This window comes from Sturnira hondurensis, unplaced genomic scaffold, assembly GCF_014824575.4.
Source record: "Sturnira hondurensis isolate 20B ecotype Veracruz unplaced genomic scaffold, ASM1482457v3 Scaffold0000648, whole genome shotgun sequence".
NCBI classification, from domain to species: Eukaryota; Metazoa; Chordata; class Mammalia; order Chiroptera; family Phyllostomidae; genus Sturnira; species Sturnira hondurensis.
Genome location: NW_028073279.1, coordinates 9,183,615 through 9,200,780, shown reverse-complemented (window position 1 = coordinate 9,200,780; position 17,166 = coordinate 9,183,615). Strand labels below are relative to the sequence as shown.

At 42.3% G+C, this 17,166-nt stretch overlaps 1 protein-coding gene across 1 annotated transcript in view; it reads right to left on the bottom strand.

The window, feature by feature from the left end:
* Positions 1-17,166, bottom strand: part of JAK1 (Janus kinase 1) — a 126,461-nt gene that overhangs the window by 38,859 nt on the left and 70,436 nt on the right. The window contains exons 2-5 of the mRNA XM_037043351.1: positions 15,680-15,760; positions 13,249-13,447; positions 9,511-9,634; positions 1,936-2,089 (exon numbers count right to left, since the gene is read on the bottom strand). Of these exons, the coding sequence (XP_036899246.1) occupies positions 1,936-2,089; positions 9,511-9,634; positions 13,249-13,447; positions 15,680-15,685 (483 nt within the window). The 5' untranslated portion in view covers positions 15,686-15,760. The remainder of the gene's footprint in view (positions 1-1,935; positions 2,090-9,510; positions 9,635-13,248; positions 13,448-15,679; positions 15,761-17,166) is intronic.

Here is a 17,166-nt window from a genome sequence, read left to right as displayed (position 1 = left end):
TACGTATGAGATTGCTCAGATAGCCTCTAACAGAGATGGCACAGTGGAGAAAACATGAAAAAAAAAGTGCCCAGGAACAAGACAGTAGCTAAGTAAATGATGGTGCTCCTAGGGATTCCTCCTCGTCACACTCAACTGCCTACCCAAAATCTCCACTTGTGTGCCTCCCAGGCATCTCCAAAAGGAGACACCCTATTCCCACCGCTTCTCCAACCTGTTCCTCTGAGCCTTCCCAGTGTCCATCAACCATTGCCCAAAACAGAAATCTCAAATCATCTTTGACTCTTCCAATTCCCTCCCCTTCCACATCCAACCAATCAGTAAAACACAGTAATTTTACCTCCAAATTAAGCAGCAAGCCATCCATTTTTCTCTAACTCCACTGTTACACACTAAAACCAAACCAGCCTGTTCTCTCACCTGGACCAATTACAGCACATTCTCAGCTGAAGTGTACTCTTGGCTGCACATAGTCCACTTCCATACATCAAGAAGAATCACCCTTGACTTCCAGTGTAAATCAAATCAAACCCTCCAAATAGCTTCCACTGCACTTAGCGTGGGTGAATACATGACCCCTTGCCAGCTCATAAGGTTTCATCTGCTCTGGTCTGCCTCGCCTGTCTCATTCCCATCACCCTCAGGACTGTCCTCTCGGGGCTTACTTACCTTAGGGCCTTCCCACACCCTATCCCCTCTACATCAAGTGTTTTCAACAGGGGACATTTTGCCCCTGCGGGGATACTCTGCCCCTGAGGGGATATCTGGCAATGTCCAGAGACATTTTTGATGGTCAGGACTGGGAAGACAGTGCTACTGTATCTCATCTCGTAACTGGAGGCCCAGAGTGTGCGTAAATTCCCTGCAAGAGAGAGTGCAGTCCCTCGCAATGAGAAATTATCCAGCCTAAAAGGTCAGTGGTGCTGCTGTTAAAAGCTCTGCTCCACATAGAAGAAATTCTTTCCTCATTCCTCCCTCAGAATTGCTGACTCTTTTTATTCCTTAGAGAGGCCTTTTCTGATCAAACAACTTTAAGTTAGGTCTCCCCAAACATACCCCTCCCCATATTCTCTCTATCACGAAACCTTTCTCCTTCATAGCATTTCCCACAACTTCCTATGTAGACCTGTGTATTTTTATTTGCTGGCTGGTTTTCTGTTTGCCCACTCTGACTGTGCACCTGACACTTGCAGAGACCATGTCTGTCTTGTTCACATTCTGCAGCAAAGAGTACATGGGCACTCGGGAAGCATTTGTTGAATAAACAGATTATTATGAAGTCATTAAAATAACAAAGACCTATACTCTAAATTGGCATTTGAAGGACCACCGATAAGATGAATAAAAAAGCAGTTTATAAAATGATATGAACGATGTTTTCAAAAACTACATAGTGCATAATACGTATCTGTATGGTGAAATCAGAAAACATAAATAAAAACGCTGTGTGTGTGTGTGTGTGTGTGTGCGTGCGCGCACGCGCACGCACACTATCTCAGGGTAATGCGATTTCGAGGACTCTAACTGCTCTTCTGGCTTTTTTTGGAGTGCTTCATCTTTCTATCACCACTGTGACTCAGAGTGGCCACCTCTTCATTAGCCCCATGGACCTACACCTTCCCTTGATTACAGCTCCCCTCTGCTCTCTCCGTGGAAGGCTGAAGGTGAGAAGTAAAATGGTAGGAGGTGAAGGGGAAAAGAAAGGAATGGGGAAGTGAAGCCTGGAAAACCCATAAGTGGGATGGATAAACAGTCCCCTGGAACAGCCTTCCTCATCCTCACCTGGGGCAAGTCCATGGGTGACAAGAACTGCCCACAAAAGAGACCATAAAGCATCCTAGCTATCAGCAAGCCCAGCTGCACCAGGAAATCTGAACCCTACAATGCCTCATCCATCCCATGAACTTCAGGACCTCCTGGCCCCAAACTTCTTACCTGAGCAAACAGATATTCCAGAGAGCTGGCATCAAGGAGAGGGGTTGCATCAGGAACTTTTTTTTTCTCATAGCCATTTTTCTGCTTCTTTGGAGAATGTCGCCATACTGACTGCTCATTATCATTGGTCCCATGCCAGTTGGTAAAATAAAACCTGAAACCCAAGAAAATATGTCAATTGTGGAAACAATGACCTTCAAATGTGTGAGAGGAGTGTCCTGGTTCAATCTGGAGTTATCAGTGCCGGAGGCTAACCTTCCCTGAGACGCTAAGAGACAGACCTTTCATCTGTAATACTTCGTTGCTTACAAGGTCATTCTCTTTTCAGTCTTAAAACACTCCTCGAAAAGCGCCCTGCCAGAACCCCGTCTATGACTCAGAAAGATAAACTGACTTCTTTAAGACCACAGAGACAGCTCCTGTAACTTCTCACTGTGTCTTCCTAAATAGGAAACACTGCTGAGTGAAGTAGATGCTAGCCCAGCAACTCCCTTTGCCTTTAATAATGCCATCCTACCTTGAATCCAATACATTTCATTCACATTTTAACATTTCTGAAATCTTTGAGGATTTTTTAAGTATATTTAAAAAATTGCCTCCAGAAATCACCCTCCCATTAGTTCATGTCCATAGATTATGCATACAAGTTCTTTGGCTTCTCTATTTCCTATATTATTCTTAACCACCCCGTCTATTTTGTACCTTCCCATTACACATCTTAATCCCTGCACGTTTTCTTCCATTCTCCTCCTTCCTCCTCCCCCAGCTAATAACCCTCCAGGTGATCTCCATACCTATTATTCTATTCCTGTCCGAGTAGTTTACTTAGTTTTTTAGATTTTGTGGAGAGTTGTGAGTTTGTTGTCATTTTACTGTTCATAATTTGATCTTCTTTTTCTTAAATGAGTCCCTTTAACATTTCATGTAATAATGGCTTGGTGATGATGAACTCCTTTAGCTTTACCTTATCTGGGAAGCACTTTATCTTCTCTTCCATTCTAAATGATAGCTTTGCTGGATAGAGTAATCTTGGTTGTAGGTCCTTGCTTTTCATGACTTTGAATTACTTCTTACCAGTCCCTTCTTGCCTCCAAGGTTTAAGAAATCAGCTGACAATCCTATGGGAACATCTTTGTTGGTAACTCTCTGCTTTTCTTTTGCTGCTTTTAAGATTCTCTCTTTATCTTTAACCTCTGGCATTTTAATATTGATGTGTCTTGGTGAGGTCTTCTTTGAGTCTAACTACTTTGGGACTCTCCATGCTCCCAAGATTTGTATGTCTATTTTCTTTGCCAAATTAGGGAAGTTTTCTTTCATTATTTTTTCAAATAAGTCAATTTCTTGCTCTTCCTCTTTTCTTTCTGGCATCCCTATGACTTAGAGGTTGGCACTTTTGGAAATGTCCCAGAGTCATCTTATTGTCTCCTTGTTTTTTTTTAGTTCTTGTTTCTTCTGTTCTGGTTGACTATTTCCTCCTTCTGGTCTAAATCGTTGATTTAAACCCCAGCTTCCTTTTCTTCACTGTTGGTTCCCTGTGGATTTTTCTTTGTTGCACTTCATGTAGCCTTCATTTCTTCGATCATGTGTTAGCTATACTCAGTGAGTTCTCTGAGCATCCTATCCTAGTCACCAGTGCTTTGAACTCTGCATCTGACAGGTTAGCTATCTCCATTTTGCTTAGTTCTTTTTCTGGAGTTTTGTTCTGTCCTTTCATTTGGGCCATATTTCTTTGTCTCCTCATAGCAGCCTCCCTGTGTTTGTTTCTGTGTATTAGATAGAACTGCTTGGACTCCCTGTCTTGGTGCACCCGTTATGTTGTGAGGGGTGGAGCCTTAGGTTTTCATCAGGGTGGGCAACCCACTTCACTGCTTTGTGGCTCTGTTTGGGCTACAGGGGTCAGAGAGGGAACAATGCCACTGCCTGGCTTCTGGAGGCTTGCCTGGCACTTGCTCCATTTCCAGTCACTCTACCCATTTCCCATATGCTACTGGCACCCTCCTGGCTGTTGCCCTGGTGGTGATTCCCAGAATGGGTATGTTTGCATATGTTCTAAGACTATGTGGGCCCTTTAAATGAACTCTCTTGACAAACCAGCAATTTCTTCCACTGCCTCAACCACCACTGGTTTTCACAGCCAGAAGTAGTAAGGCTTTATCTTCCCAGTGCTGAAACCCTGGGTTACACAGTCTGGCCTGTAGCTGGAATCATTCACTCCCAAGGTACCCCTCCATATTTTTATCCACCACACGTGAATGTGGGGTCACCCATCCCACCACCCCTGCTGCTGCTCCATGCCGCACCATGTCCTCTCCACCCCGACTCCCCATCTATGCCCCTCCTACCCATCTGGATGAATTTGGCTTCTTTAAATCCTTGGTTGTTAGACTTCTGTACAGTTAATTTTCTGGCAGTTCTGGGTATTTTTTAGTTTAGTTGTGATCCTTCTTGTGGTTGTGCGAGGAAGCACAGCACGTCTACCTATAGCTCCATCCTGACCAGCACATTTCTGAAATCTATAGTTTCATCATATAGCCAAGATGTATAGTTAATATGGCAGTGTTTCCTACTTCTCATATTGCTGTTATTAAATTTAAAGTTTATCTTGTAATAAGCAGAGTTTTAAAATAGGAGAAACAAGTGAACACTACTACAAGCACTAGCATGTAATGTTGTAATTAAATTAAAAAGCACTATATGCTACTTAACCCTTACAGAAACCATACAAGGGAGATTTCATTGTTTCTAATTTACAGATGAGGAAAACTGAGGTTCCCAAAGGCTAGGTGACCTAAGACTACAAGACTGCTCACTTAACTGCCACTTTGCTCTGCCACCTGTGAGAGAAACACATGGAGTTTTGGGAGGTGTGAAAGGCCTTGATCACCCTGGCTCGCACGAGGCTGATCAAGGCCATCTCTAGGCTACAGACTCAGCTGGTGCCTGGGTCTCTCTCCCTTGACATATTCATGATAAACCACCATGGTATACAGAAACAATAAATAAAACCACCTCCTCAAAAAAAGCTGCCATTAATCTAAAACACCTGTCACTGAGCTGCATTTGCATAGCCTAGCACATGCCAGGCCCTGCGATGCAAATGGTTCTCAGGTTCCGGCCCTGCCCCTGGTGAGGTTCCCTGTCCATGCAGCCATAGGGCAACAAGTCAACTCCAACAACGACAATAAAATAAGGGGGCACTTCTCATAAATAGGACTACACTGTGACCTTCATGGACCCCATCCAGTTTTCCCTTCCTTCACACAAAAATATTAAAGTTATATTTTACCTGTGCCAGTATAAATACGAAATAATCCTTGCTGTATTAGAGTAACATTTTCCTGATTTAAATTAAATTAAAACACTTTTGTGGGCCCCTAATAATATCATGAGCCCTAGGCACTGTGCATAACAGATAACGTGTCCCTAGATATTGGATAAGGTGCCAAAGGAACACCAAGGTGGGAGAAGCTGGCCTCTGCTGCCAAGGAATGTGGCAGGAAGGGGAGAAAGGGCCAGGGAAGGAACTGGGACAGAATAAATGCCAGGCTGTACAGCCTTGACCATATGCAGAAGGCAGAGGAAAGACAAGGCAAGCTAATGTGAGGCAGGATCTCCCTGGAAGACAACCCCATGGAAGAAATGAGAGAGGCCAAGAGACAAGCAGATGCTATGGCAACAGTGCTGTGAGCTTTGTGAGGGTAGAGGCCTCAGCTGTCTTGCTCCCCACAGAATCCCTAGTTCCTGGCAGATAACAAATGCTAAATACATGCTTGCTAGATCAATTAACAACAAATGAATGAACTAATTAAGGGAGTAGAAATTAACATTGAGAGGAAAGAATGGGTAAGAAAGTTATTTGAAAAAGAAAATCAGCCCTGACCAAGGGGCTCAGTTTGTTGGAGCATCATCCCATACACTAAGAAACTGCAGATTTGATCCCTGGTCAGGGCTTGTACGAGAGGCAATTGACATGATAGATGTTTCTCTCCTTCCCTCCCTCCCTCTCTGTAAAATCAATAAACATATCTACAGGTGAGGATTAAAAAAGTAAACTCAACATTTTTAAACTGCTAGTGATTCTACACATGTAACTTTTTAAAGTGACTGCGGGCTTTGGTGTCTCTTACTTGCACACACAAAGTACTGCATATCCACCGAGCGAGCTCACACGCTATATAACCCAGAGCTGCAATATTGTCCCTAACCCGCCTACATGGCACGGGACCAGGTGCTTATAACAGAAGCCTGTATCTATCAGCAATGAAGAGGCTGGCAATCATGCTTCCCCTGGTCAGGGAGCCTGCTCTTCAAGGGCAGAGCAGAGCACAGGCTCAGAAGACTCAGCTGGGATCTGTTCTCCAGGACAGGCAGAAAGTAAGAGGTGAACCAGCTCTACCAGCTGAGCAGACACAGGAAATTCTGACACTGGAGCAGGAGAAAAATGGACAAATACATGGCCAACTCCTTTGACTGTTGAGGAAAATCCAAAATGGAACGTTCTGGTCATTCATACAGTAACTAGAGATCTACTAGAAGTTCAGCATAGAAAGCAATAGGCACAAGAGTCTAAACAGGATGATGAAGATAGTAGCTAAGAGCTTTTGCATGCTGACCATGTGCCCAGCACTCCATTGTACAAAAGTTCAAAGTAGGGCTCTGACAGATTGGCAGGCAGGACAGGCAAATTCTGTTTGATAGTACATGAAGATACTGATGAGAGAATGAGAATTATGTACCATATGTACAAACTGTGCTAGCACGATTATGTCCAAGTACCTACACAAAGGGAAAAAGGATTTCAAGCATGGAGAAATTACTTGGAAGAGAAGCAGTGAACACAGACTTTCCCCAAACCAGGCCAAGCCCTGGTCCTCCTCTTCTACACGCCACTGAGTCTCTTTGAGAAGCAGTCCTTGTGCCTGCTACAGCCAAGGGCCCAACACACCCCCTCTGGGCAGCATGCACCTTCAATCCATCTGACAAGGACATTCTTCAAGGCTGCTGTCTCAGCCCTGTAGGACCAGCTTTGGCTGGGAAGTCTTTCGGCAAGACGTTCAGACAGTGTAAGGACAATGAAATCAAAGATGACGTGCAGCTTCCCCACCTCAGTTAAGGCCAGAGGGAGCCTAAAACAAGGCTGGATCTCTAGAAACTGCTTACAGTCAAAGGCTGACAGCTTTCTATGTAATAAAGTGACAAAACCAAAAATACAAAACAGAACAAAAAGTTAAAATAGTGACAGCCAAAATCAACATCTTCCTAATTTTGTCCTAATGAGACAAAACTACAATTACATTGAGGACAGAAATTCTACATCCTTTTGAAAATTAACTATGAACGTGGTCATCGAACTTGAGCCAAATACTAATTCCTAACATTATCATATACTATTGGGAAAAATAAAGAACAGCATACATAAATGTAGTATGACAGCTCCTAGATTCCTTTTCAGATGACATGAAAGAATAATGCAGGAAGGAAGGAGGAAGACATAGACAGCTAGACCTATCAGAGACATGCCTTCCTTGCAAGTTGTTGAGGAAATTATATTACAGATGACTGCATATTCTAAGCTTATGTAAAGATGTTTTACACAACAAATGCAGTTCAGGTTTCTATAGAACTTTACTAATGGATAAAGAAATTCATTTAGAAGAAAATTTTTCTTAAAAAGAAATAAAGAATATTCTTGTCTTAATTAAGATATATTATAAAACAGTAACTATCAAAATCATCAAAAACAGAAAACTATAATTGTAGTACAAGATTATTTCCCAAAATAGAACTGAGAGTCCACTGAAATATCCACTAACATTTATTTTCGTATTACACCTTCTTTAGTGGTGAGATTATGAGGTTTCAAAATTTTTGTAGTTGTTGTAATGCAAATATTTTAGCTTAGGGTGGGATCTTTTTTTTCTCCAAGTTCAAAGAGCCTGTGGTAACAAAGCAATATCCTGTTGAAGAGCAATGTCAGGTACAAAGTCAAGGTGCCAAAAATGAAGCAGCAGTGTACTTCCTGGCAGCTAACAGATTGGGCAGCAGGCAAAGACAGCTTTTAATAGTGAGACATTCACACATAAACAAGTGCCTCCAAGAGGGCTCTGTGCTAACAAGATGATCCCCTAGTTGTAGGACCTTTGGGAGACTCACTTCTCTTTTATGGACATCAGTTTCCCCCTACACAGTTGGAAGAGTTGAATTAGGTCAGCTCAGGTCTCTTCCAAGTCCCAATTTCACCATTCTAGATTTCAAGCCAAGTGAAGAAACCTACAGGGCAAGAACTAGAACTCAATGACATGCCCCCTTCCTCCTAGAGCTGCAAGTACACATTTAAATGCTGGATCACATAGCCAGCCCTGCAGGCCACAAAATGCAAGACTACACTTTGAAAAACAAATCCAAATATAGTCAGAAGGTTCATCTGGGTAAGGGGAATATTTCCCTAAATCTGGGGCATGAAATCTCACATGGCATACCTCTCTCATAAAGTGAAGCCTTGGGTGAGTACAGAAAGAAGAGAAAAAGTCAACCACAGGATGACTATCAAAAAAAGTAAACCTGGTTCAGCTTCCACTGAGAAAAACATACAGGCCCTTCTAGAATGGTAACAACTTTACTGACTCCCCAAGGAGATAGCAGATAAGACACTGTGCAGAACCTCTCTGATCCTCAAGGGCTTTTCTGGCCCGACCCTGAGCCCTGAGTTCCATTAGCGTCTGAGCTGCTCTACTGATTTAACCACATCTATGTTAGTTAAGATCCTTTTCAACAAGTATCCACCCTATTTATAAGCTCCTCCTTTGCTAAATACACATGTTAACTTATGCTTAACTACTATCTAACAACCATACTCTTGACTCTAGGTAGAGACCAAATATGCTTAAAAACTCAAGAGACTTCTGCCATGAAGCACTAACTGCCTATGCGCACGTGGGAGACTACGTGCAGGTAACAAGGTCACTGATGTGGGAGAAAAGGCAAGCACCCATCGGAAGAAAACTCAGCCCACTAGACAAAAATCCCCAGCAAGTGGATCCAAACATCCACCCCCCGAGAGCAAGGCCAACCTAGAATTTCCAGAATACCACTTCAAGCAGTGTTTCTCAAGTTCTTTAGCTGCAACTTTTATTAAGAAATATATTTTATCCTATGATGGCCTAGTACCTACATAGGTATTATATATCTCAAACAAAAATTTTCAAAAACAACATGCTCAGCATATGTATATAGGCTGACATTATCTATTCTTGCCTATTTCTTTAAAAAAATTCTGCTCACAACTCACTAAATTAAATTCATAACCATGACTCACCGTTTGAAAAACTCTGCTACATGCCACTGATCCTATTCAAACCATCCTCTGCATCATAATGACTCTATACTGTGGCAGAGGAAGGTGGTCAAATTATCATGAATTGTATTCCAAATACTGAAAAAGCTGTTTCTCATATCAAGCAAAATACAAAGCTTATACATTACAAAAATGATTACAGTACTTCTTGGTAAGTGACTCAGGGCTCCAGGCTAACTGCCACCCCTCCCTGCATGAGAAAGCCGGGCAGGCACACATACCTCATCCGGTAATGGAGCCGGAGCGATGTCTTGTCATCAACAGTGATGGTGCGATTTGGAGCATACCAGAGCTTGGTGTTCTCATCATACAAGGCAAAGAGGTTATGACACAGAGGAGAGATACCTGGGGAAAAGTAAAGAACATATCAAAAAACTGAAGACAGATACATTAGCTATCTGTTTCCAATGTATGACATATGCAAAGATAGAAAATTCTCTTATTCAAATAGTATCTAGGTCACATTCATATCCTCTTAAGGCAAATATGACTTCCAACCATGTTCAATCAAGCAGTTTTAATCATAATAATTAATAACTATAGCTCCTGGCAAACCATTAAAAACATTTCAAAACAGATGTCTTGTGATATTTCTCACTAGCGTGTCTATGACACCATCTTACCAAATCCTGCCTTCAAAAAGGCCACCTGACAGGTTCCCAGACCCCGCTTGATGCTCACCTTGCTAGTAACAGTCAGAAACATGATTGGAGTTTGAGAAGTCCCCAGTTTGTCTCCAACAGAAAATGTCTAAACAACCCTAACATACTGTGATTATACATTAAACATGCAAAGTTGTTCCTGGCAGCAGCACATGAAATTATGTGCTGGAATAAATAACCAAAGTGATTTTTGTCAGCGATTAAAATTTATTACCAACTACCAAGGAGGTATATGCTTAACAAAGGTGGTCCAATAAGCTCCTATGCCACCTCATCCCACCCCCACCAACTGCTTCCCTCAGTACAAGGACAGAAAAGATAAGGGAGATTATAAAACCAGAAACACACCCTTTCACTCACTTCTGAGTCCCTTAATCTAAAAGCAGGTGAGGAAGGGAGGAAAATGATTACAAATAATCACCAATGACTGATATTTTCAGTGTGACCAGACCTCAAATTGAGATATAGTAAATTTAACCAAAAATGAAGGAACTGGTCATTGTTTCCCAAATCTGTCTCACCTGAAGTGAGACAGACAATGATGGGGACTCTTGCCAGCCCTGCCTACCTAGCAGGGACTCTCTCCAATGAACACGCTGAGTTAAGAAGTTGAAACCAAGGGGCAGGTGGGATCAGGGGAGGGAGGTAGGGACGGCTGGGTTTGGGGGGCCAGTGGGGGGAAAATGCAGACAACCGTACTTGAACAACAACAACAAAAGAAGTTATAACTGCACTGATATCTCAAGGTCGGTGCTGAACACCACGCCTCAATTCCTGCCCCTCAAGTTACCTGGGAGTTATCCCTTCCGAAGTTACACTCCTCTCTGTAACAGAGAAGATGGAGCTAAGCTGCAAACAGCATTCTCTCTGGAGAACAAGGGCAAATAAATGGCTTTTGGATCCAGTATTATTGGGACTAGGTTTCAGGTATGCTATAGTTTTTCATTTACGAATTGGATTTTGTGAACTGGCCTGGAAGCCTAGACTTTTCTTTCTTTATACATATTGAAGCATAACTTATTTATAATCATGGATCTGACTCTAATTCTGTCACAGGACTGATTCTAATAACATTAGTATTTGTAAATAGAAATATCAAAGGGATGTTTTTATGTAAAAGGATGGAATAATAATAGCATTACTAACATTTGGCTAAGTGTCCAGCATCAGGCTAACACGCTCTACATTTATTATCTTTAAATCCACCTAACACCTAATTATGTATTATTTCTGCCATTTTACAAGTAAAGAAACTATTGCCTGTTGAGATCCAGTCTGACTTGGGGTTACTCATCTTATAAAATGCAAAGTTGGGGATTCAAACCAAAATAGAACTATTGAGGACATGAAGTAATGAGAGCTAAAAATATAAAAATTTGTCATATAATAGTGAAAAACACGGAAGAAAACAACACTGCCCCCAAACATCACTTACTATATAACAAGGAGAGCTACAAAAATGTGTCGCATCCTGTATTCAGACATTTTAAAAATTCATAAATTTTCGTAACATTCTCCTGAGTCAGTGAGAAGAGAGACCGTTCTCCACAGACGGGGCTCAGGGTCTGAAGCCCCAGACTGACTGGCCCTGAGCCCAGAGCTCCAGGGGCTCCAGGGGCTGTGGCCATCCTCAGGCTCACAGGCCCTCTCCTCTCCTTCAGCAGCAACTCCCCGGTCTCACTCTGCACAAACGATCCTTGCTCACAAACTGAGGTTTGTACCTGCTACGCTGATGGCAAAGAGCGGGGCAGAAATGACAAACACTATAAACCAAATCTCAAGGGAAAAAAGAAATAAAACATATTGCCTTAAAAAGTACTTTAGAAGCACAAATTTATATGTAGTTGTTTTTCTAATTATGAATATTTTTTAAAGCTGATGTCTAAAGCCAGTTCCTTATACACTTGGATATCCAGTCAAAATAACTTCAGATTATTAATGCATTTCTTCTTTATAATCTATATAGCTCAATCAGTTCTACAGTGTTTAGTTAAGAGTCTATTATATTTTTCCCCTACAGTAACCTCTTTTTTTATTTTTTTTAAATTTTATTTATTTATCTTTAGAAGGGAAGGGAAGGAGAGAGGGAGAGAAATATCAATGTATGGTTGCTTCTCGTGCATCCCCTGCTGGGAACTGGCCTGCAACCCAGGCATGTGCCCTGACTGGGAATTGAACCGTGATCTTTTGGTTCGAAGACCCGTGCTCAGTCCACTGAGTTACACCAGCCAGGGCTGTGACCTCTTTTTTAAAAATTAGAACTGTTATTTAAAGCATTTTGGCAGAAAGATATGTATAAGAAAATGGGTTTTCCAGACAAACTGTATCACAAACAAGGAAGATGCTTCTTGCAATAACCACATTATCCCACAGAGCTGTTCTGTGGGCGAAAGATGATACAACTGAAACATGGACCAGACTGTCATCATGTTTACTTCATCATCATAAAATGAGTCAATATTTTAAAAAACAGATTTATTGAGATGTAATTCACATACCACCAAGTCTACCTGTTTTAAGGGTATAATGCAGTCAATTTTAATATATTTATAGAGTTGTACAACTATCACTGCAGGATCTAAGTGGATTAGATCTTTAAGTTTCTATGACTTAAATTTGTCATTTAAAAGCAGGTAGCCAAAAACTTCCAATGACCTCAAGTTTAAAGGATAATGAAAAGGGCTCTATTTTGTTACTCAGTTTGTTTTCTACCTGCTGAAGGCACAGGCTAAGTTTAGTAAGACAAGCCACACTTTAAAAAAATGGATTGTGTTGTTTGCAGCCTCGCTGTCCTTTTCACAACTTGGCAATCTGACCAAGCCACAAAGTGACACTCAATTTCTCACTTCACCTCAGCATCACATGGGTGGGGACTAGGGGGAGAAGGCAAGTCACAGCAGAAAGATGAATCACACTTTTCGGAAGGTTTGAACAATTATGATATTGGGAGATGCCACTTACTGAGCTTGTTAACTTTGTGCTAGGTGCCCAGATGTGGGGGAAACATAAACTAAGCCTCCACAGAAAGCAAGCATCACTCCTTGGTATCCAGCAGCTCATCAGTGGCAGCAGGAATAAACCACTTTGCAATGAAGAAAGTGAAAGGTGAAGCTCTCAGAACTGAAATCACTGACCTAAGGTCAAATGCAAGTGACTGGCAGGGGCAGGACAGATTCCCTGACTCCCAGAGCCCACACCTCTCATCACTCAGCGAAACTGCCAGGGGCAGAGACACGGGACCTGCTTCTAGGATGGTGTGCCCCCATTAACCTGCCCCGGGCAGCTGCCAGTACTCACAGCACTCCTGTGCCGCCCTGATGCACAGCTCCTCCGCCGTGTACTCTCCGCTGCCCAGCTGGAGGGGCTCCCGGTCTGACAGGTAGAAAAGCACTTCCACCCCTGGCTCAGGGGCCTCCTGATTCACCTCGGTCTTCTTGGAGCTCCGCATTTTAGCACAGAAAGCCATGGCATTGCAGTCCTCTTTTATATTTAGATACTGTAAGGAAAACAAGACTGTGGTCACTCCATGTGCAAAAAGTTCCAGTATCTGTTATGAAGGTAAACAAACAGAAATATGTGGTATTGGATAAGTACCTCTCCCTCCCCCTTTCCTTCATGAAAATCAAATGCATCAGAGCTTAGGACAGGTGAAACTATGGAAAATAATCAGTTACACATTCTAATAAACTAACAATGGTCAGCTCATATTCTCAAAAATCAGAGTAATTTTAGACATGGCTTAAACTGTTTTTCTCTGTTTTGCACAAGCTGTAGCTGAATGATGTGGCTCACTCTACAACCACGGATGTTGACGATGCTAATACTGCTAACTCTTCTGGGATCATTTCACTTTTGAATAGAGCTATGACACAAATCACACTGTCTTTTAATTTTAGGCCTGTCTCCCACTAAACTACAGCCTCAGTAAGGGCAGTAACCATGTCTTATCTACCTTCATGCCCCCAGAGCCCAGCCTAGGGCTGGCTCTGACAGAGTGTCCACAGAATGACTAGTAATTCATGTTCGTAAACCACATGGAAGAGTCATAAAAATTGATTAACGGCACCCTGTGGGAAGGCAGGAGAATAGGCAGCATGGTGTGAAAACAGAATGAGGGTAGGCAGCCTTGCTTTGAAAAGGTCATAACCTTATGGTGAGAAGCTTGCAAAAAAGCCATTTATGTGAGCTTCCTAAAGTGGACAGCAACTAGGATCAAAGAGCCAACCTCAGCAACTTTGTCTCAGGCAAGGCCAGAAAGGAGAGGGGAACAAGGGAAACCCCTACATTTTCTTTCTTCCCCTCACCCCAACACCAATAGCCTACAAACTGACTTCCTTGACCCAAAGCCACAACTTTCCTCCTGCTTGCCAAGCCAGCCTCACTTACCCCCCAAGTAATATCTCTGCAACATGTCAGATCCTCCAAAGGCCCCCCACTAACCTACAGAACAACCGCAAACTCCTAACAGGGCCCTCCGTCACCTGGCCAGCTGGCCTCACTAGTCTCTGATTCTATCCCTCCCAGCCTCTCACCTCATGCTTCATACCTACAAAGCCGCCCCTCTCACAAACTCACCACATGACACTACAACACTGAATTATGACCACCTTAGTCATGTGTCTGTCTGTGTCTCTCCTCACATGTGCTGCAGGTTCCCGTAGGACCTGTGTCATTCATCTCCGTTTCCCAGGTACCTAGCACAGAGACTTACATGCTTGCAGAATGACCCAAGGAAGCTCCTCAAAACAAGCCCAATCACATAGCATGCAGCAGTCACAGCTATCTCCACCAAATTCATGTGCTTGGTCTATTAGCTGCCCAGGTAAGCGAGCTTAGGGAGTTATAGGAGGGGCATAACCTAGGTATGCATGCCTCAATGCTACAAACTGAGGGGCATTCAATTTTACTTGTTTAATCTCTAGAATGAAATCTGAAAGCCAGAATCTTCCAGAAACCAGGCAGAAAGACTAAGATCATAACTTACTTTGAGGATCAGGTCAACTGTTAAGCAAGAAACTTCTAAAGCTCAACACTAAGTCCCCAAATTCACCCCATGATGAAAAATAGAAATAGAAAACAAAGTAGCTAAAGTCTGCTTCATAATGTGAGATAAACCTTTGTGCTTGAGATTCTATACAGATATGGGAGAATACAAAAAATACAAGAATACAAAAATAGTGTTACACGCTTTCACCCTGAGGAGATAATCAGGCAGGATTACATAACCATACATACATGAGATGTGGCACCATTTGAAATGGGAAAAACCCATACAACTGACGATGTCCAACAGGGGAGCACTCACTAAACAAAGTAAGTAATAGCAACAGGAACACCAGTCAGCTAGTAAAAAAAATTGACGTAAAGCTATATGAACCAATACTGAAAGGTGTATATGACACACTACAAGGTGAAAAAAAGTATAACACATGTCTAATCATCCTTTTAGTTGTACATACCTACAATCTACCCAAACATACAGTAAGTTCACAGAGGTGAATGTCTAGGACGGGTTCCAAGGGAACTTATACTTTGTACATCCTACATTCTTGTACTCAGGATTTCTTTCTAAGCAGTACGTTAAGACATTGAGATGAACAGAACTTAAAATACCAATATTTCAGAACTAAAGGATATAGTTCAGGTAGCCCTACAAGTTCAAGATCGGTTTCATTATTCTTTTTATGATCTATTTTCCTTTTTGTCTTTAATATGCAAATGTACATACCTGCATTTATTCGGCTGTCCAATATCCCCAAAAGCAGACTGGATTTTCTTCTCTACTTTCCAAAGCCAGTTCAGAGCTGAGCTAACGACAAAGAGAAATCAATAAATCAGCTGAAGAGGTAATTGCAACCGAAAATAAGAGGACACTTTCATTAGGGAAGCAGCCCAAACCATAAGCGGGAAGGAAGAACCATTTGGGAGGAAGAGGGAAAAAACATCCTTGATGAGGAGGACACTGAGAGGACAGAGAGGTGCCGCAGGATATAAACATCAAGAAGGTATTATTCTCATGGCTTCAAGAAAGGAAGCGGGGACTTTTGCTTCCTGGCATACAGTGCCCTGCCCAGTGTAAGTGAAGACTGTGTACCTTTTCCATCAACAGCGTCTCCCCTGAGACTTGGAAAAACAGTTTAGGAAGCCCAGAGATGTACGCTTTTATTTCCTATTTCCATTTCCTTTAGAATTACCCTCCTCTCAAAGTGGTCTGTCCTTGGCCTCATTTTAATGGTGAAACAACATACAGTATGATGGAAGGGGGAGGGCCCTAGAATAAATATGACAAATGATATATACTTTAAGCTCACCAAATATTTTTGAGCCATTCTTATTTGAAAACGTAGATAGCACATAAAGTGCCCTCCCAACTCCCCAACCTCACTTCAAAACCTACTGGAGAAGAATGCCAGCTTGGTTCTGCAGAACTAAAATGCCCAGTCCCATCCTCACAACCAAAACACACCACTGCACACCACCACACACCACCACCCACCCACCCCCTCACAGAGCTCTTTGCTTTAACAACTTTCCTTTGTGTTCCCCACAAATTCTTTTAAGGGTAGAATCAAATTATCTCCGCAAATAAGGAGCAACCACCATTAGTGAACTAAAAGTGGTTTCCAAGTTACTACAGGTTATTGTTTCAGTTTTCTGTATGTCATTCCACACATTTTACCAGAATCCAGCTTTAGGAAGAGCACAGTCCCAGGCATAACGAGGTAGAAGTGGAGAGGGAGCAGAGGGCGAGGCTTAAGGATGGGTTACTTGAGGCTGCAAGGCCACAGGACCTCACAATTCAAGTGGGAGATGGCACAGAGGAGAACATAAAGTCAACCTAGAATCAACAGAGTATGTCACGATGTCATCTTCTGTGCCTCCAGCCAACTCTGGTGGCAAACACTGATGGAAGCTAATTTGGGAAGGCTTTCTGCTACAGATGTAGACAGAAGGCCAGGCAGGGGATATGAATATGAATTTTGATGGGACAACTTTGATTTGGCTATTTTTGACATGGACAACTTTAACAAGAATCAAAGAGCAAATTGCTAGATTGTCAGCTTTTAGAATATAATAAACTATTTTAATTATGTGAATAGATACCCTGCCCTGCATCAAAACAGCAGCCTGATATTAGCTACATGCTAGTACCATGCTTCAGCTCAGAAGCAGTTTCAAATATCACATTTGGAGATTTATGCAATAGTATTTCTG